Source organism: Rhinatrema bivittatum, chromosome 5 (assembly GCF_901001135.1).
Source record: "Rhinatrema bivittatum chromosome 5, aRhiBiv1.1, whole genome shotgun sequence".
Lineage (NCBI taxonomy): Eukaryota > Metazoa > Chordata > Amphibia > Gymnophiona > Rhinatrematidae > Rhinatrema > Rhinatrema bivittatum.
The window spans coordinates 313,917,863-313,943,781 of NC_042619.1; the positions used below are offsets into that span (position 1 = coordinate 313,917,863).

Below are 25,919 nucleotides of genomic sequence, written 5' to 3' on the forward strand. Positions count from 1 at the left end.
CCACCACAAATGGAAAAAGCTTTGGCTGGTCAGGATCCCCCTCAATCTTCTCTAAATAAAAAAAGAAAAGCATTTATAGCGGAAGACGCATGTGCCGAAAATGTATGACAATTGCATACATTTCTACCACTACTATGAAAGTAATGCAGACACACCCAGGATTGCTGGGCACCACGATCTCGGGTTTCAAAATGGGCTATGACTATACTTACTGGGTGGATGGGAGGGCGGGCAGGGAGATGGCGAGGATGTAATTTATTAAAAATTATTTACCAGGGAGGGAGGAAGGGAAGGCTGGTGACTAAAAATGCTTTTCTTTTTTTTTTAATTTAGGAGGGTTTGAGAAGGGGTCCTGCCCAGCCAGAGGTTTTGCTATTTGTGGTAGTGGGGTAGGAATTGAGCCAGGATGACTGTGGTGAAGTTTCTTTCTGTTTTGTTTTTTGAAGGATCACCTCTTAACTGGATTTGATTGATATTAGTGCAATTGCCAGCTTTGTTTAGATGAGCAATCATCTTGCTTGAAAGAGCAAATTAGGTCAAGAAAGATAGCTCCTGTTCCTTTCTTTGCTGGAGGGCAGCTGATTGATGAATTGATAAATAAAGATTACAGAATATTGATAACCTGATCAGGCCAATCGCGACTGCATTGATTGCAGTAGATTACTAAATCCCAGTATCCATCACTGCACTTGCTGAGGGGGAAGGGGCATAATGTGCTATCTGTTTCAGAGCAACAGACCGCAAATCATGAAGATATTATGAGGACTGCAAAAGGTTTGTGTGTGGAGAGTATGTGGCTACCTTAAAGCTGTGCTCAGTGATAAAATTCATGTTGATGTGTGTGTATCTTATTACATTATACTTTCCGAGTCACTGCAAAACTCTTTGATCCTGAGAAAAAGTTTTTTTTCCCTTCAGTTTTAGTTTATAAACGATAAAAATATATTTGTGTGAGCAATAAGGGTCTTGTTTTTTTTTTTGTTTTTTTTTTTACTAATTAATGCATATTAATAAAATAAAACATGCTTTTCTAATGTTACTTTGTACTATTTATTAATGGGCACTTCGGTCAGGGTCCAAAAGGATTTTAGAATTACACCAGTGTCCCCCAAACAGTATGAATGATTTTCATTTCATGATAAGCGATAAGGCTTAATGAAGATTCATAGTGATGCATCCTTTGTGAAAAAGGGACTTCAAGGTAATGTTTTTTTCATCAGGGACTAATTCACTCAGTTCCATTTAAGAGCTTACAGTCCTGTTTTTCTTCAGGGCTGCAAGCCTAGAGATGAAATGGTCAAAGTCAGGACTGTCTCAGCTAGCCCCAGCTCAGATGCAGCCGTTAGGTAATCCTGTATGAAAGGAAACAGCAGTTATTTTTAATATATATTTTTCCCCCCAGTTTACCAGAAGTGAAAAAAAAAAGAAGATTCAATCTGGAAATTCCCTTCAGAAGAGAGGGGTGAGAAAAAGATTAACCACAGGGATTTAAAAACAAACAAAAAAAAAATCCCAGCAAACTCCTTGTTCTGGCCATAATGCTGCTCGTCCAACTGGGGGTGCGGTATTGCAGAGGCAAGGGAGGGAGAGAAGGCAGCTGCCACTACCATAATGGCCCCTGCTGGACATAAGGTGGGATGTTGAGAGACCATCTTGGAAGAGACATCCTTCTAGCTCAGGAGTTCTCCTAACAATTTTTTTGGTGACTGCATTGACAATTATTTTCCTAAACTACTCAAATTCAGTGTGGTAAAGGGCCAACTGAATGCTGTGCTTGAACTAATGCTCATTTACTTTTAAATATGATATTCCTAAGCTTATGGTTATGAAACTTGCATTAGGAGTAATTTCTCTCTTGCAAGTACTCTTGCATTCCAGCCTCCACAGTTTTACAGAAGGGTGGCATTGTCAATGTTGGCTTTGCAGATCCCCTTTCCCTTCATATTTCTTGTGTCTGTTTATTTGACTAGTTAATTCTGTATTGCATTGCTATATTTCATTGTATATTTTATTCTTCTAAATGAAAAACTTGCTAAATAAAATATATATAAAAAAATACTCAAAGTTAGCTGACTTCATCAGTGCAAAAAATAAATCCAATAGTACTAGTTGCTGCATTTGAGAAACTGTTCTAGTTTGGCAACTACTATACATTTTCTCTGAGCCACCAATCAATAGGATTTTCAGCATATCCACAATAAATATGAGGGTGTTATTAGGGATGTGAATCATTTTTCAACGATTAAAATTATCGTCCGATAATGTTTATATCGTCTTAAATCGTTATAGAACACGATACAATAGAAATTCTAACGATTTATCGTTAAAAATCGTTAAATCGTGTTAGTGCGCACTAACTCGAGTTAGTGCGCACTAACTCCCCGTTAGTGCGCACTAACTCGATTTAGTGCGCACTAACTGAAAATGATACAAATAAACACTTTCCAGGTCACTGAAGGTCAGTTAGGAATGAATATGTGTTCCTATTGGCTGGCTGCCCTCTTATCTATTGATATTACCAAGGTTACCACTGAGGTGATGGTTGGGGGGATGGGAAATGGAACTGGAAACTAACGAACACCAACAGAAAATGAAACAAAGTGTTCACACTTCCCAGGTCAGTAAAGGTCACTTAGGAATGAATATGTATGTATGTATTCCTATTGGCTGGCTGGAGAAGGAACATGAGGCATACACGCGTTTACCCATTAGTCTACCAGTTCGCCCAGTCCTTCTCCAGGTCATCGAGACCCTCCTGGTTCTTCAGCCTGAACTCCCTCCAGTCCCCCTAGACCTCCCACCCAGTCAGTACTACACAATAAACACATTTACTATCACTTGTAGGTGCATAAATACTGTACAAGAGGAAGTTGGAAAATAAACTAGCAACCTTCTTGCGTAAGTGTTGACTTCGCTCCAGAATGCCACTTGACTGCCTCTTTTTTACACTTGCATGTGTGCGCATGAAAATACACATGCTTGTTCAACGTTTATAAAATACAGAGTCCGTGAGCAGAGGCTACTTAAGCACATATATACCAATTTTTATGTGCGTAATACTTTGACAATTCAGCTTTAAATTAATTGGTTCCATTGTTCTATGTTTGAGGCACTCACATTTTTGTAAATAAGTAAATAAGTAGTCTACTTCACGTGTAAATAAGTAGTCTACTTCACGTGTAAAATATATGTGTGAATATTTTAAAAATAGATGGGTAAAGTATGCACATTCAATACTAGGGATGTGAATCGTTTTTTGACGATTTAAAATATCGTCCGATATATTTTAAATCGTCAAAAATCGTTAAGTCCACGATACAATACCAATTCCCCCGATTTATCGTCAAAAAATCGTAAATCGGGGGAAGGGGGAGGGCAGGAAAACCGGCACACTAAAACCCCCCAAAACCCACCCCGACCCTTTAAATTAAATCCCCCACCCTCCCGAACCCCCCCCAAATGCCTTAAATTACCTGGGGGTCCGGAATGGCCTCCTGCAATTAAATCGTGTTGTCTTCAGCCGGCGCCATTCTGCGCCGCCATTTTGCAAAATGGCGGCGCAAAATGGTGGCGGCCATAGACCAACACGATTCGACTGCAGGAGGTCTTTCCGGACCCTCGCTGGACTTTTGCCAAGTCTTGTGGGGGTCAGGAGGCCCCCCCCAAGCTGGCCAAAAGTCCCTGGGGGTCCAGCGGGGGTCCGGGAGCGATTTCCTGCCGCGAATCATTTTCCGTACGGAAAATGGCGCCGGCAGGAGATCGACTGCAGGAGGTCATTCAGCGGGGGTTCCGGACTCCAGCTGAACGACCATTCTGCGCCGCCATTTTGCAAAATGGCGGCGCAGAATGGCGCCGGCTGAAGACAACACGATTCAATTGCAGGAGACCGTTCCGGACCGCCGCTGGACCCCCAGGTAATTTAAGGCATTTGGGGGGGGGGTTCGGGAGGGTGGGGGATTTAATTTAAAGGGTTGGGGGTGGGTTTTAGGGTGTTTTAGTGTGCCGGTTTTCCTGCCCTCCCCCTTCCCCCGATTTAGCTACGGACCGCCACTGGACCCCCAGGTAATTTAAGGCATTTGGGGGGGGGGTTTGGGAGGGTGGGGGATTTAATTTAAAGGGTCGGGGGTGGGTTTTAGGGGGTTTTAGTGTGCCAGTTCACGATTTTAACGATTTTCACGATACTCTAAACACCCAAACGGCGACGATACGATTCCCTCCCCCTCCCAGCCGAAATCGATCGTTAAGACGATCGAGGACACGATTCACATCTCTATTCAATACATTGAAATACATGTTCAATGTACTGCGTGTCATCACACGTTGGCCTACATATACGTGTAAATCCTGGGGTAAATATATGCATATTTTATAATGTGTGCATATATAATAGATGCATGTTATAGAATACTATGGTAAAACTACTGTAGTGTGACCCCAGTCTTGGCGGGTTTTGATGGGGTCTCTGATGGCCACTCTCTGTAGTCTGGTCAAGGATTGGTGTTCTGGCATGTGCCTATAGCTTTAAGAAGTTGAAGTGCTAATAGGATTAGTGTTCCAGTGATCTGCCTGTTTCCTCTCTCTAGTCAGTGAATTGGCCTGGAGTTATGTGGAAAGGGCGCAATGCCTCCCTTACCCTGATTAAGCTCCCTAGAGTAACTTTCCTTTATTCCCTTCAGCCCCTTTAATAAAATCATCAACTCTCTCTTATTTATTTCACAACTCAAGGCTATCTTCCAAGCTCCCTAGTTACCAGCTTTTCAGAGTTTAGATCATACCAGTCGCTGTGATGAAATTCTATTACTTAATTTTCTTTCCGGTCTCCCACTTATACATCACAATTTCTAACCACAAGCAAACAGGGTCATTCATTAAAATGCGATGGGCCATTATTGCATGCGATAACTACTGCATTACAACGTTAAGATTTAAATGAGGGAAAGGGGAGAGGGTAGGGCGGGGTTTGGATGGGGTTAATAAAATTTTGATGCCGGGACCGCTGCGGGCGATAATGTTTTACAGTTTATTGCCGGCAGTAGCACCGGAAATAACAACACCTTTTCTATTGGCGCTATGGGGGCAATAGCGGGTGTGCGAAAATGCACTGCTGCGAATCAGCTGCTGGCTCAGTATCACCCTCCCCGCCCCTTTTTTTTTTTTCACAACTCATCATTCTGCAATAATTATAGGAGAATGATGAATCCTGGGGTTAATTCTTTACCACAGCCCCTACTAAGTTTAAGTGCAGAATTTCTGTAATTTCAAGGAACAACCTTAATTTAATCCCTCTGTGTTAATTACAGGGTTCACTCCACATTACCTTCACTGAATACAGGACCTTAGCTTTCCAGATATAAATCACATTTAAAAAGCAAAGACTTAACATCCTGGATTTAAACCTACAAACCTAGCAGAGTGTTGCCACCATTTAACCTCCATATTATGCTTAACTTTTACCCAACATGAGCAGTTTAAATGCCTGGCTTCCACAATAATCCTCCTATAATTTCTAAAGTTTGGCTTAACCTGGTTAACAAGCATTCAAAGTACTTAGACACCAGGGGGCTGATATTCAGCCATAGAGTGGCTAATTAACCCTATCATTCATCAAAATGCATTATGGTGTTAACTTGCACAATAACACATTAACGCAAGCATTAATGCAATACCACATGCAAAAAGTATGGTAACGCATTGTACGAGATTTAGTTAAATGAGGGACAATATCACACCAATAGCATAACACATGCTATTGCACGGTTTTAACTACATCATTTTTCCTGGTGTTAGACTGTGCGATATGCCTGAAATGGCCATAATGCTGTTCTGATCTGCTCCTCCAAGGGGAGGAGCTAGCAATTTATAATACTCTGTAGGCAGAGCTAATGGTCTGTAATGGGTTGGCTCCCTCAGAGTGGCGACCTGTGGAATACCGCTCGTAGTGGAATTGGTGAATCCCTGGGCCGATGGCAGATGACAGCGCCCCTAGTAGGGGATCCTGAGAGGAACCACCGACTAGGCTGGAGTATAGACACCACACAGATAGATCTTTATTAGACTGGGAGTTGAACCACCAGTGGTGGCAGTAATGAGTCAATGTGTTGGCAGGGCTGAAGTCCTTCTGATAATGGAATATAATCTCTGGGTTACTGAGCTGTAGAGAGAGACTAGAAGTAGTGAGTAGACAGAGTATACTGGATACAAGATGGTACAATCACAATAGTAGATGTCTGCAATGGTCTCTATGCCACAGAGAGTCTTCTGTACATTCAAGAACAGGAGCTGTAGGCGAGCACTGGTTCCTTTAAACAGTCTGTAATAAGAACTCACAATAGCTGTATATGAATTGTCTTCTAGAGTAGAAGAGAGTCTGTAGAGGAACCGGTACTCGTGGAGCGAGTACCGGTTCCTATCTGCAATCTTGCCAATATAACTCACGATCTCCGTACCTGCGATAACGTCTTGGACGGAAGGGAGTCTTCAGAGCTATAGGAATGTAGGCCCTTGTGGAGCGAGTACCAATATCTATTTACAATAGAACTCACTGTGTTCACATCTGCGATCGCTTCCAGGCAATGAGGAGTCTTCTGAGTATTCAGGGACGTAGGCCCTCGAGGAGTGAGTACTGAATTCCATCTTGGCAATCTGAAATCAAGAAGAGAAAGCGGAGCTACCGTGGAGCGGGTACTCCTGGTAGTTTGAAAAGGTCGAGCAGTGGAGAAGAATTCCCCTGGCTGGCTCGGATCGTTGTTGCAAGTAGCGTGGACTGCCAAAGCAAGTCCAAAAGGAGTTCCTTGCTAACTCATTAGAGGTTAGCAAACAAAGGGGGTCATTTATCAAAATGCGATAAGGCCCTTACTGCATGTGAAAGCACTATATCGAATGGTGTGATGCAAATTCAGAAAATAGGAGGAGTGGAGATTGCACAGCTGTGATGTCTCCTGTAAGGCCTATTTGAGGTGAGAGAGAGAGAGAAAGAAAGAGAGAGAGAAACTGGCCATAATGTCATTCCCATAGGTAGGTATTTGTATCCCTATGGTAGGCCTACCTAGTAACTCAAGGTGGGGTTTAGGTAAGAGTATAGGGGGTTAGGGGCCATTTTGACATTCTACATGACACGTACGAACAGAACAGTGGTTTCTTGTGAAGATTTGATGACCTTTGGAGTGAGAAAATTCACTCCAAGATGAGATTTGGGCAATGTTCTCTCCACCTAGCTTGATGTTACCCAGGTAGAGAGTCCATCAAGCTAGGTTGAGAGAATATTGCCCAAATCTCATCTTGTAGTGAGTTTCCTCACTCTAAAGGTCATCAAATCTTCACAAGAAACCACTGTTCTGTTTGTACGTGTCATGTAGAATGTCAAAGTGGCCCCTAACCCCCTACACTCTTACCTAAACCCCACCTCAAGTTAGTAGGTGGGCCTACCATAGGGATACAAATACCTACCTATGGGAATGACATTATGGCCAGTCTCTCTCTCTCTCTCTCTCTCTCTCTCTCTCTCTCTCTCTCTCTCTCTCTCTCTCTCTCTAATGTGGTCATATGCAGGAAATACAACAGGTCTGACACCTATCGCAAATTCTGATAATGTGCACCAACTTAGCTCTTCACATAGGTAATTAGTGCAGATTGCAATAAACTGAATTTTTGCATAAACCACACCCCTTTTGCAATCGCATGCTGTACTTACCGCATTTTGATAAATCCAGGCCAAAGACCCTTTTTAAAGTGAAAATGGATGACGTCACTACAGGGGGACGCCCCCGAGGTTCATGCCCTTGCTGGTACAAGTGTGGAGCACGCGCGCGCCCTTATGTCATCAGGAACATGGTGGATCCGTAGCGTCAAGCCAGTACGGGGACACCGGGAACAAGGGGCAGGGAGAAGCACGGCCGCATCTGTCCATCAGAGCTGAAGGGAGTCGCTCCCAAGGTAGAGAGGGTGAAGCGAGGACAAGAGGCACGAATACAACAATGCAATTTGTGATAAATTTTTGGAATTTCATTTTGGCCATTTCTGGGGGAGAGAGAGAGACTCTGGGAAGGGCCTCACTGTGTGCACCTATTTATATCTCTATAGGAGGGCCACCTAATAGGTCAAGGTGAGGTGGTGGTGGTTTAGAGTTTAGGGGCTAGTTTCGCATGTAGAGTGAGACGTTCAAACAGCACAGTACACCTTGGTGAAGATTTGACGTCATTTGGAGTGAGGAAAGTGTCACAAAGATAAAATTTTGTCCTATGTTATCTCACCCTATCTTGATGGTACCCAGTTATAGAGTCTCACTCTCTCTCAGCACAGGATGTGAAGTGGTAAATTACTGTGTGGTAACTCTAAAATTTCCATAAACACACCCCTTTTCTTTAGTATAGGTGTTATCAATGCAGCTGTGCCGCTGAATATACCTGATTATTTTAAAGTTAGCAGGGTAAGTATATCTGGCTAACTTTAGGACAGCCCTATGGCACAACCAGAGTTAGCTGCATTGGTTAAGCGGCTAACTCTGAATATTGGAGTTAGCTGCATAACTTATAAGGCTAACTCTGGCCTGCCCTGAAATACCCCTCGACTGCTCCTTGTGAGCGGCACCAACATTAATAATGAAAGTCAGCAGGGGGCTATAATGGGAGGGAGGGATCGGGACCACAGGCACAGTCGTGGTCCTGATCCCTCCTTGTCCAGGGGTTCCTGTTACCACAGAAACTCATGCAAGGACAGGGCCATTGCAGGACCTATGTGCATGCACTGACTCTCAGGCCCAGGGCTGGCGGGAGGCATTAGGTGAACTAGGCGGCCGCCTGGGGCCGGAAGTGGGCAGGGTGCTGGGGTTCGACATCAGGGCAGCATTTTTGAAAGGGAACAAGTTGTGCACTGGGAGGCGGAGGTGAGGGACATCGCGGAACAGATCTCTGGATGTGGGGGGTACTGTGAATTGCGTGGGGAGGGGGGAAGAGAGGGAAAATGTGATGGGGTGATGACGTCACCGCCTAGGGCGGCTGGACACTCTCGCACCAGCACTACTCAAGCCCCCATGCTGTCTTCCACTATTAATGCAGCTGTCGCTGGTGCCTGAAGAGTGCTGACCTTTGAGGCACTTGTGAGCCCAGCTGAAGGTTTTGTGACCCCATTTGGGGTTTTGGCCCATGATTTGGGAAGCCCTGCTCTATGGGAAAAGACCTTGATGAATCAGGTCCAATGTTTTAGTCAATCTGTGTCAAACTTCACCTTGTACAGAAGTGAGCTCAACAGTAATTTATTTGTACTGGGATAAAATAAAATGTAAGATTTTACCTTGTATTCTGCAAAAGCTATGAGCTATGTAAATGGCCAAATATCAGGAGATACTTGATCTACAGTATTTTTTCTGATTATGCTAAAAAGAAATTGTTTCTGGGTTGGGAAATATTTATCTTGGTCCTACAAAGGTTTTCTCTTGTACATACTTTTTTTTTTGTATGCCTCAGAGTTGTGCAGATAGGAAGCCTTTATAACTCCATATGAAGCCATTTCTTTTAGTCAACAGCTGCACTCTGTTTTCTGTTTCTGTGTGTAGGTGCTTTTACAAGCTTTCAGATTTAATGCCAAATATACACCAGTCCCAGAATGAACAGAGTGATATTTGTTTCTGTTCATTTTTCTAAATAAGTCCATTTCTTATTACTACTTCAAGATATAATAGTGTTATGGACAGAACTGGACTGTTGTGTATGTCACTTGCATATTGTGATGGTGATCCTGGAGGAAACAGGATCTAATAAAAGGCAGGTTGTGATGCCTTTTATTGGAACAACATAGATATTATCCAAATATGTGATGTTATTTACTAAAATATCATGCATAACAGTGGATTCTAATGTGAGTTAGTGCACACTATTAATAAAGAGATCCCATTGGGAATAATGGGGCTGGTGAAAAATAGCATGCACTATTTCATGCTGCACTGTATTCTGAACATTTCTAACCTGTTAGTCCTAAAAAATACTTCATCCTAGACTTCTAGAGACTAACAACTAAAAGAAATATTAAATGTAACAAATAAACAAAGACATCAGAAAACCAAAATAGAAAAGACAATATACAGCAACATAAAACAAAAACACAGGTCAAAACATATGTAAAATAGTCAGATAGGTAAAATATAAAACCAAGTTGACCAAAAAATATATATATATTAATAACGCGCATGTTATAAAATCGGGCATACATGTGCGTGTGCTGGGTAGCGCACGCGGTATGCCCATGTGCAACCTTTTAAAATTTACCCCATAATCTAAAGCTGGATCATCATCAGAGAGTCTCTTAGAGACTAGGGTTTTCCATCATTTCTAGAAATGTTACCATGGCTGGAGACAGATTATTTATGGTTACTGAAGGTTTGGTCTTCAGCATTCAGTTTGTTCAAGCTATTACTTCTCTGTCTGGTCCAGCTTTAATTATGTTAACTCTGTCACTCCTTCAGTGTTATGTGCATAATCTACCACACCAGCATGGTTTGAGGGAACAGAGCAGGAAGGGGTGAACCCATGGGAGATGCAAAGTGGAAAACATGGCAGACAGATTGGTTGCAGAGTGAAACTGGAGGCGCAAGAGGGAGACAGGTTAACCTTGGAGCAAGGGGTGAGACAAAATGGGGCAGGAGGAGCAAGAAGAAACAATGCAAGCCCAGGATAGCTTAGAGAAGGCACAGAGAGAAACGGGAGTACAGTGAGGAAACTTTGAGTCCAGGCCACAAACAGGGGGAAGTGCTAGTGGGGCCTGTGTGTGTGGAGGATCATTTTCACAGAGAGCCAGCTGAGTAACTGAGAAGTTACCAGGCTAGGTTCTCTGGGATGAAAATTGTACCCCTAGAAGTACCTGGAATAGGATTATAGCTCAACCTACTGACAACTGTGGTAGAAAAGACAGGATAATCTGAGAAAAGTTAAGTCCATAGACTTGTAGTGTGCTATGACTCCATTGTCTCTGTTCAGTGCTGAGTTTTTGATTCAGCAGTTTCTCACTGGAAAGTCCCTTTGAAGTTCCTTGTTTTAGGAGTATGGCAATCTTAAGGTCAGATAGAGAATGTCCTGGAAGGTGAAATGTTCTCTTACTTGTTTCTGAATGTTGCCATTTCTAATGTCATATTATTGTCCATTTACTCCCGTTCCATACCCTATCCTGCCTTATTCATTGCCTTCTCTTTGTTCTGTATCTTTCCACCATTAACCCCCCACCCCCTCATCTTCATGCACATTTACCCACCTTCTGTACTACACTTCATGCATCTAACTACGTGGATTCTGGTCCTTGAAAGCTCATCTCTCAATACATTGATTAGTCTATAAGATGCCCCTTGCCTGTTATTTATTTTTTAAATGATTCACAGAAAAATTACTAAGGTTTGGGGATTCAAATAAGCTTGCTAAGCAAGGAAAATTGCAGAAGAAACAACTTTAATATGCAAGAAAATTGCAAAAACCCCTGACAATTGCAAAGAAGCTGGAAGTTGCTCCTTAGTTTGTCTGTACAGCTTTCTATTGGCCTCACAGGCAATGCCACTGAATATTCAAAGGTGCACCTTCCAAATTTAAACAAATGAAGTGCCGCCAGCGTTGGCACCCTCAACTCTTGGAATTCCAGAAGTTTCATTATTATTATTATTATTACTATTAATCATTTATATAGCTCATATCAGATGTATGCAGAGCCATACAGAGATGTGTAATGGACAGCTCCTACTCCTTGGAGCTTACAATCTAATCAAGAGAGACAAAAGATGATACTTCTCAACCCAGTCCTCAAGGACCACCTGTTCTTGTATTTTCAGAATATCTACACTGAATATGCATGAGATAGATTTACATACAAGGCAGTGCATGCAAATCTATCTCATGCGTATGCATTATGGATAACCTGAAAATGAGACTAGACAAATGGTCTGTGAGAGCTGGCTTGAGAAACACCGCTTTAAGGCTCCTGAGTTTAAATGTACTCCGAAGAATATTATACACGTTCCTCTTTCCATACTACCGGAAAAAAAAAGCACAAGCAGGACAGAGGACAGTGTGAACTCTTGTAAGTAAAGGGTAGCTGGCTAGAAAGGCCACCTATTGGATATATGTAAAAAAAGATATCTAATCAGACCACTTATCTCTAAATACCAAAAACAAGCTACAGTGAAATGTGGTGTTTGTAGATAGGATTCACTGTAATATAAAATCTTTGAAAATGCACCAATCTGATCTGAGATTGGGCTAGAAAGATCAACTGATTTGCAATGAATTGTATGGCCTAGCGTTTCAGATCAAGACAGTTAACAATGAATAACCACACTGAAGATACAAGTAGAGTAATAAAATGAAAAATAAAATTGGGTTATAAAAAGAAATGTTGCAAGACACAAAACATGTTCCATGAATTCCCAAGGAAAAATCGCTGCAAATCAAATGGTTAATATGAAAGTTAGGTGAGTTTCAATCCCCGCCTGGTTTACTGTGATCAGAATGAGTCTTGGATGAACAGATGGCGTAGTGGACTAGCCCAAGGTGAAGCACTCACTAGTAAGGCTTGTCGAGACCCATCTGGCAATTGGCAAGATTCCAATCTAAGGTTCAGACCCTGGATTTATATACAGTGAAACATGAGTTCTTTTCCTCTCACTGGTAAAGATCACTCCCAATCAGAAACGTCAGCCTGCAACTTTAGTGGTGGTTCAACAAGATACGTTTAGTTGCAGGCGCAAAACTAGTGTCAGAATCCAACCAACAGGCAGCTCCCAATGAATCGAAGTTACATGTTCTCAAATAAGATGTTAGCAGCAATAACATATACAGTTTAGGCAGCAATGTTTCTGGTTGAGGCTAGCACACTTTCCTCATCAAACTGTGAAAGATATAGTACAGGACTGGAGCTGAGATTCTTGTCTCTCCGAGCTGAGCTGAGGTTGAGCCTCTAAACTCTACCCAGTGGAAACACAATAAAAGTCTTACAGTTTTTTCAACAATCACCAGCAGTTGCTCCCAAGCATGGGAATGGTATCCTTTAGGTTATGCTGTATTTTTCTGCTGGAGCAAGCGGAAATGCCCAGACTTCTCATTATCGAGAAAAAAATTTTTTTTATGATATAAGCCAGTGGTTCCTGAACCTATCCCAGAGGACCCCCAGCCAGTTGGGTTTTCAGGATATCCGCAATGACTATACAGGAGATAAATTTGCATGCAATGGAGGTCATGCATGCAAATCTATTTCATGCATAGTCATTGCGGATATCCAGCAAACCCGACTGGCTGGGGGTCCCCAGGACAGATTTGAGAATCTCTGATGACAGCATTAATTATAAAAGACCAAACTTCATACATATTACTTATTGTCTATGTGCATAGCTGTGAAATACTTTTTTCCTCTACTGACATGTGATAGAATCTCTGTACAAATTGTTATATCTCCTACAGTTCTCTGTTAGCACAACATTTTTTAGACTTTGCCAGAAAAAGCCTTTGGCATGTGGGTTTTTGGGCCACTTTAGTATAGAGCTCCTACAGAGCCTCCTCCTCAGCCGCAAGTACTGGGAATGTTGTAAAACTGGCTGTAGGAGAATAAGAACAATCACATCCATATTCTCATCCATCAGCCTTTGCAGTGCCAGATAAAAAGATGTTTTGAAGTTCCCACTTTTTACATAGTTTTCTGTCAGGACAAATATTGTCTTCTTGCTTTGATGGATGCTCTGGGTAAGGTTGTCAATGATGGCCTTTCCTGGTTCCCAGTCTCTTTCCTCCAAACACAGGAGAACTTGCTTTTCTCCTTTTTCTTCCAGGTGAACTCGCAGTTCATTCATGATCCAGTCAGTGACGGCCAAATCTCTGGTATCATAGGCTACAAAAGCATCATAAAGACTTTTGGATGTAGCCAGTGACCTATAACCTTTTAATTTTGCCATGCAAAAATGGTAAACATACCACACATCCCAATAAAATAAGTGCTTCACAATGGCTATTACTGTAATACTAATGATGGCAAAGAAAGATGTAAAAAACAATGCCATAGCCAAAGTATCCCATGTGCAGGTGCTCAGATCTAACACTACGTCCCTTTTGGTCTCCAGGAGATTGACAAATGACATCTGTTGCAAGACGTGGTATACTAACATTGTTTTTATTTAGCCACTCTATAAATTTTTCAGTTTCACATGTGCATTCAAATGGATTTCCTTTCAATGATAAAACCTCTAATGAGTTTTGATCTCCCAATAAAAATATTGATTCATTTATGACCTGCAGCTGATTGTAACTTAGATCAAGATAAATAAGGCTGTTGGCTCCATCAAGAAACCTATCTGCAAGCACCGAAATCCTATTCCTCTGCAGTAGTAGAGTTTGCAAAGAGAGTGTGCAATTGGCAAACTTGATAGTTATATTTGATAGGTCATTTGAGCTCAAATCAAGCAGCTTCAGGCTCTTAAACCATTTGAGATCTTCCCAGTCAAAATTTGCAAGTTTATTGTTACTCAAGTACAAGTTAGTGAGGTTTCGGGGAAGTTCTTTCAAAGGTATATCTTCAAGCCTGTTGTATGATATGTCAAGATGTGTCAGGATATAAAAGTGCTTAAAGAGCTGTAAGTATCTTGCATCTCCTTTTTTCCACAAGACATCGAGGCGGTTGCCTTTAAAGATTAATTCTTTCAGGGAACTGCTGTTAATATTCGCCTCTGTTAGAGTGAATATCTCATTCCAGCTTAGATTTAGAACTTTGAGATTTGGAAGGTTCTCAATAAACACTAGACGATGAGTAATGCCTTCAACTGCAAAATAGTGCAGGTTGTAGCTGAGATCAAGTACTTCAAGGTGTGGAAGCTCCTTAAATGCAAAACAGGAAGCCAAGTCTAACTTATTATATGAAAGGTCCAAATATAACAGGTTTGGTAAGTTCACAAATTCTGTGCCATTCAATTGTTCGCCAATACCATTTGAAGACAAATTCAGACATGCTATATCCTGAAAGCCTGCAAATTGTTGTGGGTCAATAAAAAAGATGCTGTTTAAACTTAGGTCTAATGTTTTCCCATACAAACTGCACTGGGTCTTAACTAAAGGATAGAACTTCTTGTACTGGTCATCATTAAACTTCATTGCTGCATTTACTGGCAGATCAAAATAATTACCTGTTGAACGGTATTGAATTATATGATGATTTTTTAATGATTCATTAGTTAGTGTGCTATTACCCACTGTGTAAGGAGATATTCTATTCTCTGACAAGTAAATTGTAGTTAGATTAGAGAAGCATTGAAATATGGAAAAGTCAATTTGTTTGATGAAGTTGACCCCAAGGTTAAGTACATTTAACTTAGAAAGATTTGTGAGTGGTTGCAGGTGCTGACTGTCAAGTTCTTTGAACACATAGCCTCTTATATGCAGTTGTTGTAGAGAGATCAGATTGGAGAAGTTGCTAGAAAGACCAATGTATTGTGAATAAACTTGCCTCTCATAATTAAAAGATAAGTCGAGCACTTCTAAAGAGGGTAGCTGTACTAGAAAATCTCCAGAGCTAATTTCCTTTCTCAAGTTGTTAAGTGCAAGATTCAGCACCTTCAATTCTCTTGTGTTTTCAAACCAGGTAGGCTCTATTTTGTAAAGTGAAGTGCTAGCGAGGCTTAGTTCCCTTAAGTTTTTCAGAGTTTGGAAAGCATTGGCATCAATTTCAATAGCTACATTTCCACTGCAGGGTTCACATGGATAAGGTGCATTAAAGCACCTTGGACAGTTCCCACTCAAGTGAAGGACTTCTAAATTAACCAGATTCTTGAAGGCATCTTTACTGATCTTTGTTAGCTTATTATTGCTGAGATAAAGTTCTTTCAATGATGAAGGTAGAGTGGAGGGAATTTGGGTCAAGTTGTTAAATGAGAGTGACAATACTTCCAAATTTTGTAAATCTGAGAAAGTACCATTTTCTATGAAGAAAGATTCTCCACATGGATTACCAAAGTAACAGTTGTGGTTCAAATAGAGTTCTTTTAATTGCGTGAGATCTGAGAGGTTTCTTTTTCTGATGGAGAAAATCTTGTTGTACTGTAAGCTCATCAAGATTAGGGATGGTGGTGTTCCAACTGGTATTTTGGATAGATCACTGCCATCAACTAGCAATTGACTAAGTTTTGTTAAATTGGAGAAAGCTCTATCTGAAATGCTTACCTCAGTTTTACATAAGTCCATATTTCCCATCAGTGATCTTGGACAGTGATTCCAGTTTAAATTTATTTTTGTAAGATTATGCCACTCCTGAAATGAGTCATCAGAGATGCTATTAATATAGTTTTCTGAAAGGTTTAATTCTGTTGAATTTGCATGAAATTCAATTGGCGGAGGTACTGTGGTCAATCGACGGTCGCTACAGTCAAATGTGATAGAGGATCCATTCAGTGTCATGTCACATTTCAAGGTCTTAGGGCTTTGGGTCACAGCAAAGAACTCAGAAGCACCATACATTAGAAGAAGTAAACATATGTGACACTGATTTGATAGAGACATGTCTGCCTAAAGAAAAGATCATATAATTAATGAATTAGCATTGAGAAAACCATGTTATACACATCATATTATCTTATTTGAGGCTTCAATTAAGGAAATAATTTGTTAATAATATTGAACATTTCATCATTTTTAAGCATGATCAGGAACAGCCTCAGTCTCTGTCATTTTCACAGGTATCTAAACCTACTTTTAACCAGTATAATACCAGAATTTTCATTTAAACACATTTATTTTATTTTAAGACAATATTTCATTTAAACATACTTTATCAGGGAATCTTTTTTCTGCACATGCAGAAACAATGTGAGGGAGCTTAGCTTTTTTGCCAGTTTTAATACCACATGGACCATAAGCAGTTATATTAAATCATTTGCTTGCTAGAAACCCATTGATTATGCAAATTACTTCTCTAAATTTAAAAGGAGCATTTTCAACAGAGCATTTGTTTCTAGTCTGACAGGCAAATAATGTGTAGGGAGGATAATTTTCCAATGGCGGCATGCAATGGCTTATATGCATGTATGTGTCCATGTGCATATTTGCTATAGTATTTTAAGTGCATATGATATGTGCTAGGGATGTGCATCGGGTGCCTGATCGTTTGCGCTTTCGGGTTTGTCTGGCTGCGGGAAAATCTTGTTTTCTCACGGATCGGCATTTTTTTTTTTTTTTTTGGTAAAAAATCGTTTTTCGGCTTAGTGCACGCTAACTCCCGCTAGCACGCACTAACAAAAAATAACAAAAAGTAATAAAAAATAACAAAAATAAACTTTTTTTGTTAGTGCGTGCTAGCGGAAGTTAGCACGCACTAACCCGAAAAACAATTTTCACGAAAATTTGGGGGGAAAAGTGTTCGTTGTGCGGTTTAACTGATGTATAACGAATTAAGAAATATTATACGATATTTCAATTCGCTATAAAAACGATTCCCTAATGTGCACATTTTATAAAATACATATAATTCTATCAAGCAACATACATGCATACGTAGGTTTACACGCCAATATCTGCAATGCATTGAAACAATGGATTGAACTAGAAACTTACATAATAGGGATGTGAATCGTGTTTTGACGATTTAAAATATCGTCCGATATATTTTAAATCGTTAAAAATTGTTAGAGCCGCTATACAATAACAATTCCCTCGATTTATCGTCAAAAAATCGTAAATCGGGGGAAGGGGGAGGGCGGGAAAACCGGCACACTAAAACAACCCTAAAACCCACCCCGACCCTTTAAAATAAATCCCCCACCCTCCCGAACCCCCCCAAAATGCCTTAAATTACCTGGGGTCCAAAGGAAGGGTCCCGGTGTGATCTTTTACTCTCGGACGTCCGGTGCTTGAAGAAATGGCGCCGGCGCTACCTTTGGTTTTTCCGTACGGAAAAACGATTCGCGGCAGGAGATCGCTCCCGGACCCCCGCTGGACCCCCAGGGACTTTTGACCAGCTTGGGGGGGCCTCCTGACCCCCACAAGACTTGCCAAAAGTCCAGCCGGCCGGCGCCATTTTGCGTAAAATGGCGCCGGCCGTAGACAACACGATTCGACTGCAGGAGGTCGTTCCGGACCCCCGCTGGACTTTTGGCAAGTCTTGTGGGGGTCAGGAGGCCCCCCAAGCTGGCCAAAAGTCCCTGGGGGTCCAGCTGGGGTCCGGGAGCGATCTCCTGCCGCGAATCGTTTTTCCGTACAGAAAAACGATTCGCATGCAGGAAGTCATTCCCGGACCCCCGCTGGACTTTTGGCAAGTCTTGTGGGGGTCAGGAGGCCCCCCCCAAGCTGGCCAAAAGTTCCTGGGGGTCCAGTGGGGGTCCGGGAGCGATCTCCTACGCTCCTGACCTCGGGGGACAAAAAACAAAATGGCGCCGGCGCTACCTTTGACCTGTCATATGACAAGGCAAAGGTAGCACCGGCACCATTTCTACAAGCACCGGAGGTCCGAGAGTAAAAGATCACACCGGGACCCTTCCTCTGGACCCCAGGTAATTTAAGGCATTTTGGGGGGGTTCGGGAGGGTGGGGGATTTATTTTAAAGGGTTGGGTGTGTTTTAGGGTTGTTTTAGTGTGCCGGTTTTCCCGCCCTCCCCCCCCACTGGACCCCAGGTAATTTAAGGCATTTGGGGGGGGGGTTCGGGAGGGTGGGGGATTTATTTTAAAGGGTCGGGTGGGTTTAGGGATGTTTTAGTGTGCCGGTTTTCGATTTACACGATTTTCACGATATTTAAAAAACCCAAACGGCGACGATCCGATTCCCTCCCCCTCCCAGCCGAAATCGATCATTAAGACGATCGATCACACGATTCACATCTCTATTACATAAGTCTTGATTTCCACATGTAAATCAGCCAATTTCAAAACATGCATGCATTGAGGAAATTAAAACCAATTAGTCCACCAGTTCACCCAGTCCTTCTCTAGGCTATGGAGACTTTCCTGGTTCTTCAGCCTGAATGCCCCCCAGTCCACCCAGACCTCTCACCTTGTCAGTACTACACAATAAACACATTTAATATCACACCAGATAATTAGCAGGTGTAAACATATGCAAGCTGGAAAATGTCCATGTGAAAGTATCTTTTAAAATAGCAACTTGTGAGAAGTGTTATCTCTGCCCTGGAACATCCCTAGACTGCCCCTTATTTTACATGCATATATATCATATGAAAGTGAATATATGTGCATATGCTTGACTTTTATAAAATATAGAATACATGAGTATAGGCTACTTATGTTTAGAGATGAGTATCTTTTTATTTTTTCATTTCATGGTTCAGTTCGGATCACCTATGGGTAATTTCGTTTTTTCCACGGTTCGGGATTTTTTTTTTCGTGGTTCCCGAATCTCGTGTTAGTGCGCACTAATGGGAGTTAGTGCACACTAAGTATGGTTAATCCATACTAACATTTTAAAGTTAGTGCACACTAACACAAAATACGAATTTTTCCAAAATTTCAGAAATATTTCCTTCATTTCAGAGCATTCTCAACCGTAATGAATTAGACAATTTCAACAAAATTGTCTAATTCATTTAAAATGAATGCACATCTTTACTTATGTGCATATGAGCTATATTTTACGTGTGCAATGTTTTGAAATTTTACCTTTAAGTGACTAGGATTGTTACATTTAAAGTTGGGCAATTGACATTGTAGATGTAAAAATTAAAAAAAAACATGAATCTTGGCCTTTGTTCTGAAATAACAATTTGTATTTAGACAAGGAAATAACATGAAAAATACAATTTTTCCAATTAAGAAAACTGATTCTGAACAGTAGGAGTTTATTGAGTTATCCATATTGGTTTGAGAATTCTACACTATGGTATAGTAGCTGCTATTGTTTTTTAAAGAAGTAGATGTAAAGATAAGGCAGAAAAGATTAGCACTGATAAACATTTTGAGGTAATCAAATTTGCAGATACAAAAATTGTTCAGAGTAGTTAAATCACAAGCAGATTGTGATAAATTGCAGGAAGACCTTGTGAGACTGGAAAATTGGGCATCGAAATGGCAGATGAAATTTAATGTGGATAAGTGCAAGGTGATGCATATAGGGAAAAAATAACCCATGCTATAGTTACACAATGTTAGGTTCCATATTAGGAGCTACCACCCAAGAAAGAGATCTAGGCGTCATAGTGGATAACACATTGAAATAGTCGACTGACTCAGTGTGCTGCGGCAGTCAGAAAAGGAAACAGGATGATGGGAATTATTAGAAAGGGAAAGATGAATAAAACGGAAAATGTCATAATGCCCAAATGTCAGATGAAATTTAATGTGGACAAGTGCAAAGTGTTGCATATAGGGAAAAATAACCCTTGCTGTAGTTACACGGTTAGGTTATATATTAGGAGCTACACCCAGGAAAAAGATCTATTTATTTTATTTATTTATTTAGAGATTCTTATATACTGCGGTACGTATAGATATACATCACCTCTGTTTACATTAAACATTAATATTAGCAACAGGCTTTACATAAAAAGTGTTAAATAAGTACAAAAAATAAGTTAACAATAATAAATAGATAGGAATAAGCAACAGGCTTTACCTATTACATTTTCAAGAATAATAAAGCAAATAACAGCTTAAAGCTATAAGTAAATGATGTTTCAACGACCAAATATATATAATTATTGTAACTATATTCAATAATGTGTGTTTCGGTAAAAGTAATTAAACACAATCGTAGTTTAGGCTATTAGTCCGTAAGAGGCAACTTCTGGAGTCAAGTTCAAGTTAAACATGGGAAAGGAAGGGGAAAGGGGAACAGAGGGAAAATCGGAGAGAACCAGTTAGGAGAAGAAAAAATCAATAAAGGATAATTTAATGTAATGTTAGTCCTTGTTCATTGATAGTATGCCTGTTCAAACAACCATGTTTTGAGGTTTTGTTTGAAGGTTTTGTGGCAGGATTCGAGACGTAAGTCCAAAGGCATATTGTTCCAGATGTTGATACCAGCAATGGAAAAGGAACGTTCTCTTGTGGAAACATGTTTGATGTGTTTGAGAGGATGAGAGATTAATTTGGCTTGGTGGGTATTTCTTATTGGTCTGTTCGATGTGCGGAAAATAAAATGATCAGAAAACCATTGCATCTCTTGATTGTGGATTGATTTATGGATGAGAGAGAGAACTTTAAATGTGATTCTGTAAGTTACCGGCAGCCAATGTAGAAACATGAGAGCTGGGGTGATGTGTTCATGTCGTCGAGTATTGGTGAGTAAGCGAGCAGCAGCGTTTTGTAGCATCTGTAATGGTTGAATTGTGTTTTTTGGTAGACCTAGAAGTAATGCATTACAGTAGTCTATTTTTGGTAGAATTGTTGCTTGCAAAACAAAAACAGTCCGGAAGTCCTGAGGATGTAAGAGGGGTTTAATTCTTTTCAGCGTATGTAATTTAAAGAAGCCATTTTTGATTGTGGACGAGATAAAGTTCTTTAAGGATAAGTGATTGTCAATCATGACCCCAAGGCTGCGGACATGCTGTAGGTGTAGCTGGTTTGTTGTTGTAATAGTTGAGGTGTTAGTGGAGGAGTTCTTGTGTGGCGTGATGATGAGAAGTTCAGTTTTGTTAGTGTTAATTGCAAGGAAGTTTTCCATGAGTAGGTTTTTTATTTCAGTAAGAGCGGCGTCCCAAGTTTTCAGTGCATTATCCAGTGAATCATTGATAGGAATGAGGATCTGTACGTCGTCAGCATATATGAAATGACGTAGATCCAATTTTACCAGCAGTTTACAAAGAGGAGATAGATAAACGTTGAAAAGAGTTGAAGAAAGTGAGGACCCTTGTGGAACACCTTGTGATAGTTTTCTGGATTTAGAAGTTTGGTGTCCCAGCTTGACACTGTATGTCCTATCTTTAAGGAAAGATTGGATCCAGCATAAAGCAGTGCCAGTGATGCCAATTTGTGAAAGGAGGGAGAGGAGGGTATTATGGTTTACTGTATCAAACGCTGACGAGATATCAAGTAGTGCCAGCAGATAAGAGTGACCGGTATCCATGGTTTTTAGTATAGCGTCTGAGAGGGACACAAGGAGGGTTTCAGTGCTATGGTTCTTCCTGAATCCATATTGTGAAGGGAAGAGGAGTTGATTTTCATCAAGAAATTCTGTGAGTTGTTTATTTATGACTTTTTCTAGTATTTTTGATAGTAAGAGGAAGTTCGAGACAGGCCGATAGTTAGCAGGTTCAGAGGGATCCAGGTCAGATTTTTTGAGAGTGGGCTTTATTATAGCATGTTTGAGTTGTGTAGGAAAGACGCCATCTGCATTAGATTTGATTGCAGGGGCAATCCTGGTTGGTATGGCGAGGAGTGTTTTTGTTGGCATGATATCAATTGGATGTAAAGCCGGTTTGATTTTCTTCAGTATTGTTTCAATTTCTGCTACAGAAGAGCTTTCAAAATTTGAGAGAATGTGTGATGAGCCTGTGGTGCTTGTGGTCAGTAGGCTTAATGGCAGTGAAGGTGAGGTGAAACGAGCCATGATGTTGGAAATCTTGTCCTGGAAATAGGAGGCTAATTTCTCACATTTATTTTTATCCTCATTTTCAGGGTGGCTGTTAGTTGATGGGGAAATAATGTTAGAAACGTATTGGAAGAGGGCACGTGGATTGTACTGGTATTGATGAATTTTTGTTGTGTAAAAGTTTTTCTTGGCTTCATCCGTTGATTTACGGTACTTGTGGAGTAGTGATTTGAATTTTTGGAGCTGAGTTGAGTCTTGGTTTCTTATCCATTTTTTTTCCAGTTTACGGAGTTCGCGTTTCATATTTCTGAGGTCCGTGGTGTACCATGGTTTTTTATCTTTCTTCTCTGAGTTGATCTGTTTTGTTATTAGAGGGCAGAGTCAGTCAGCAATGTCGCTGGTGAGTTGATGCCAGGTTAGACAAGCTGAGTTGGCATCTGTGAGATCTAATTTATGGTTATCTTCTGTGAGGGCTTCAATGATGTCTTCCATTTTGCATTTTTTTCTGAATTCAATAGTTCTATATTTAGGGAGTGTAATATGGTGAATACCATTAACTGAGCAGGTGGTGTCTACTCAGTAGTGGTCTGACCATGGTATGGGAGTGCATTGTGGTGGGTCTGAGTGGATTAGAGCATTCGTGAATATTACGTCCAGTGTATGGCCTGCTTTATGCGTTGGGCCTGATACTGATTGTTTAAATCCAATGGCCCTAAGAGTAGAGATAATTGCTTCACATGCTGAAGTAAGAGGTGAGCGGTCAAAATGTAGGTTTAGGTCACCTAGGATGATGGAGGGCGTGTTGATGTTAATGTATTTAGTGATATATTCTGTAAGTAGCGAGGGTTTTTTTTCCAAAATGCCCGGTGGAGCATAGGTTAAGCAGATTTGAAGGTTCTTTGATTTAAAAATCCCAGTTTCGATCTTGTGTGGGGGTAAGCTTGGTTGCAGCGAGAGTTTGAGTTTCTTTTTTGCAGCCAGTAGAAGTCCCCCTCCTTTCTTTTTGGGTCTAGGAATTGAAAATATATCATATGATTCTGTTGGTAGTTGGTTTATAATAGAGGCGTCAATGCTTTTGAGCCAGGTCTCTGTTATAGCACATATGTCAGGGGACTCCTCAGTGAGGATATCTCCTAATAGTATGACTTTTTTTAGAAGTGATTGTGTGTTTAGTAGAAGGATGGAGAATGTCATTAAACCCATGATTTGAGTGATTGGGGAAGTCATGATAGGAATGAGAGATCTGTAGCATGAGTTAATAGTTTTTGTTTTCATTGAATTGGTTGTGTAATTAGAGTATTTTAAAACTGGAATGTGGGAGGTGAACATAGTGAAAGTGAGAGAATTAGTAAAATAAATCACTGTATGTGGAAGTTTGGGAGAGGTCTGATCAATCGAGTAAAAGGCTAGTTAGTAGAGATGTGAATCGTGTCCTCGATCGTCTTAACGATCGATTTCGGCTGGGAGGGGGAGGGAATCGTATTGTTGCCGTTTGGGTGTGTAAACTATCGTGAAAATCGTTAAAATCGTGAGCAGACACACTAAAACCCCCTAAAACCCACCCCCGACCCTTTAAATTAAATCCCCCACCCTCCCGAACCCCCCCCCCCCCCAAATGCTTTAAATTACCTGGGGATCCAGCGGTGGTCCAGAACGGTGGCGATCCAGAACGGCCCCCTCAATTGAATCCTGTTGTCTTCAGCCGGCGCCATTTTGCAAAATGGCCGCCGCAAAATGGCGGCGGCCATAGACAAAAACGATTCGACGCAGGAGGTCGTTCCGGACCCCCGCTGGACTTTTGGCAAGTCTTGTGGGGGTCAGGAGGCCCCCCCAAGCTGGCCAAAAGTTTCTGGGAGTCCAGCGGGGTTCAGGAAGCGATTTCTTGCCGCGAATCGTTTTCCGTATGGAAAATGGCGCCGGCAGGAGATCGACTGCAGGAGGTCGTTCAGCGGTCCGGAACCCCCGCTGAACGACCTACTGCAGTCGATCTCCTGCCGGCGCCATTTTCCGTACGGAAAACGATTCGCAGCAAGAAATCGCTTCCTGAACCCTGCTGGACTCCCAGAAACTTTTGGCCAGCTTGGGGGGGCCTCCTGACCCCCACAAGACTTGCCAAAAGTCCAGCGGGGGTCCGGAACGACCTCCTGCGTCGAATCGTTTTTGTCTATGGCCGCCGCCATTTTGCGGCGGCCATTTTGCAAAATGGCGCCGGCTGAAGACAACAGGATTCAATTGAGGGGGCCGTTCCGGACCGCCGCCGTTCTGGACCACCGCTGGATCTCCAGGTAATTTAAAGCATTTGGGGGGGGGGTTTGGGAGGGTGGGGGATTTAATTTAAAGGGTCGGGGGTGGGTTTTAGGGGGTTTTAGTGTGCCGGTTTTCCTGCCCTCCCCCTTCCCCCGATTTACGATTTTTTAACGATAAATCGGGGGAATTGGTATTGTATCGTGGCCCTAACGATTTTTGACGATTTAAAATATATCGGACGATATTTTAAATAGTCAAAAAACGATTCACATCCCTATTAGTTAGCTGGGGGGAAGAATGATGCGATGTATGATTGTTGCTTCCGCTGGTGGAGTGTTGGAGGGAAAGAATAGAGATGGATGATTGCTGGTTCAGCTAAGTTGAGATCGTGGGTTGAATGCTGAGATAGTAGGTTGAAAGCTGTGTAACTTGATTGTGCGCTGGGGGGGGGGTAGGGTGAGATGGTATCTTTAAATGATAATTAGGGGGATTTATGTGGTGTAGGTAGACTTAATAGTAATGCATTGAGACATGTGCTGGATCTTCTAAGTATTATTTCAAGAGTGGACCTTCTACTGTCTGGTGCGCACGAAGGGGCGCCCAAAGGGGCATGCCCCTTTGTCGTGCTCCTTCGTGCGCGCGACGCCTAGTTGCCATTCGTCGATTTAAGCCAAAGGGGCTGTCCCCCGATTGGCTGTGCGGCTGAAGTTGCAGATTGGTTCCGGCGAAGAAGGAGGCGGAGAAGAGGCGCGGATTCGACCGGAGCAGCCTCGTGGTCGGCGCTGGGGCTGCCGTGGGTAAGATGAGATTTTAAAGGCCTTACCCCGGCAGGTCTCGGTGCCGAATGCCATCTAGGCATCATAGTGGATAATACTTTAAAATCGTCGGCTCAGTGTGCTGCAGCAGTCAAAAAAGCAAACAATAAAACAGAAAATGTCATAATGCCTCTATATCGCTCCATGATGAGACCGCAACTTGAATACTGTGTACAATTCTGGTCATCACATCTGAAAAAAGATATAGTTGCGATGAAGAAGGTACAGAGAAGGGCAACCAAAATGATAAAGGGGATGAAACAGCTCCCCTATGAGGAAAGGCTGAAGAGGTTAGGGCTGTTCAGCTTGGAGAAGAGACGGCTGAGGGGAGATATGATAGAGTTCTTTAAGATCATGAGAGGTCTTGAACGAGTAGAT

General features: G+C 41.6%; 1 protein-coding gene across 1 annotated transcript in view; it reads right to left on the minus strand.

Moving 5' to 3' along the window:
- Positions 1–11,407: 11,407 nt before the first annotated feature.
- Positions 11,408–25,919, minus strand: part of TLR8 (toll like receptor 8) — a 38,201-nt gene continuing 23,689 nt past the window's right edge. The window contains 2 exon segments of the mRNA XM_029604338.1: positions 11,408–14,057; positions 14,059–16,511. Of these exon segments, the coding sequence (XP_029460198.1) occupies positions 13,379–14,057; positions 14,059–16,511 (3,132 nt within the window). The 3' untranslated portion in view covers positions 11,408–13,378.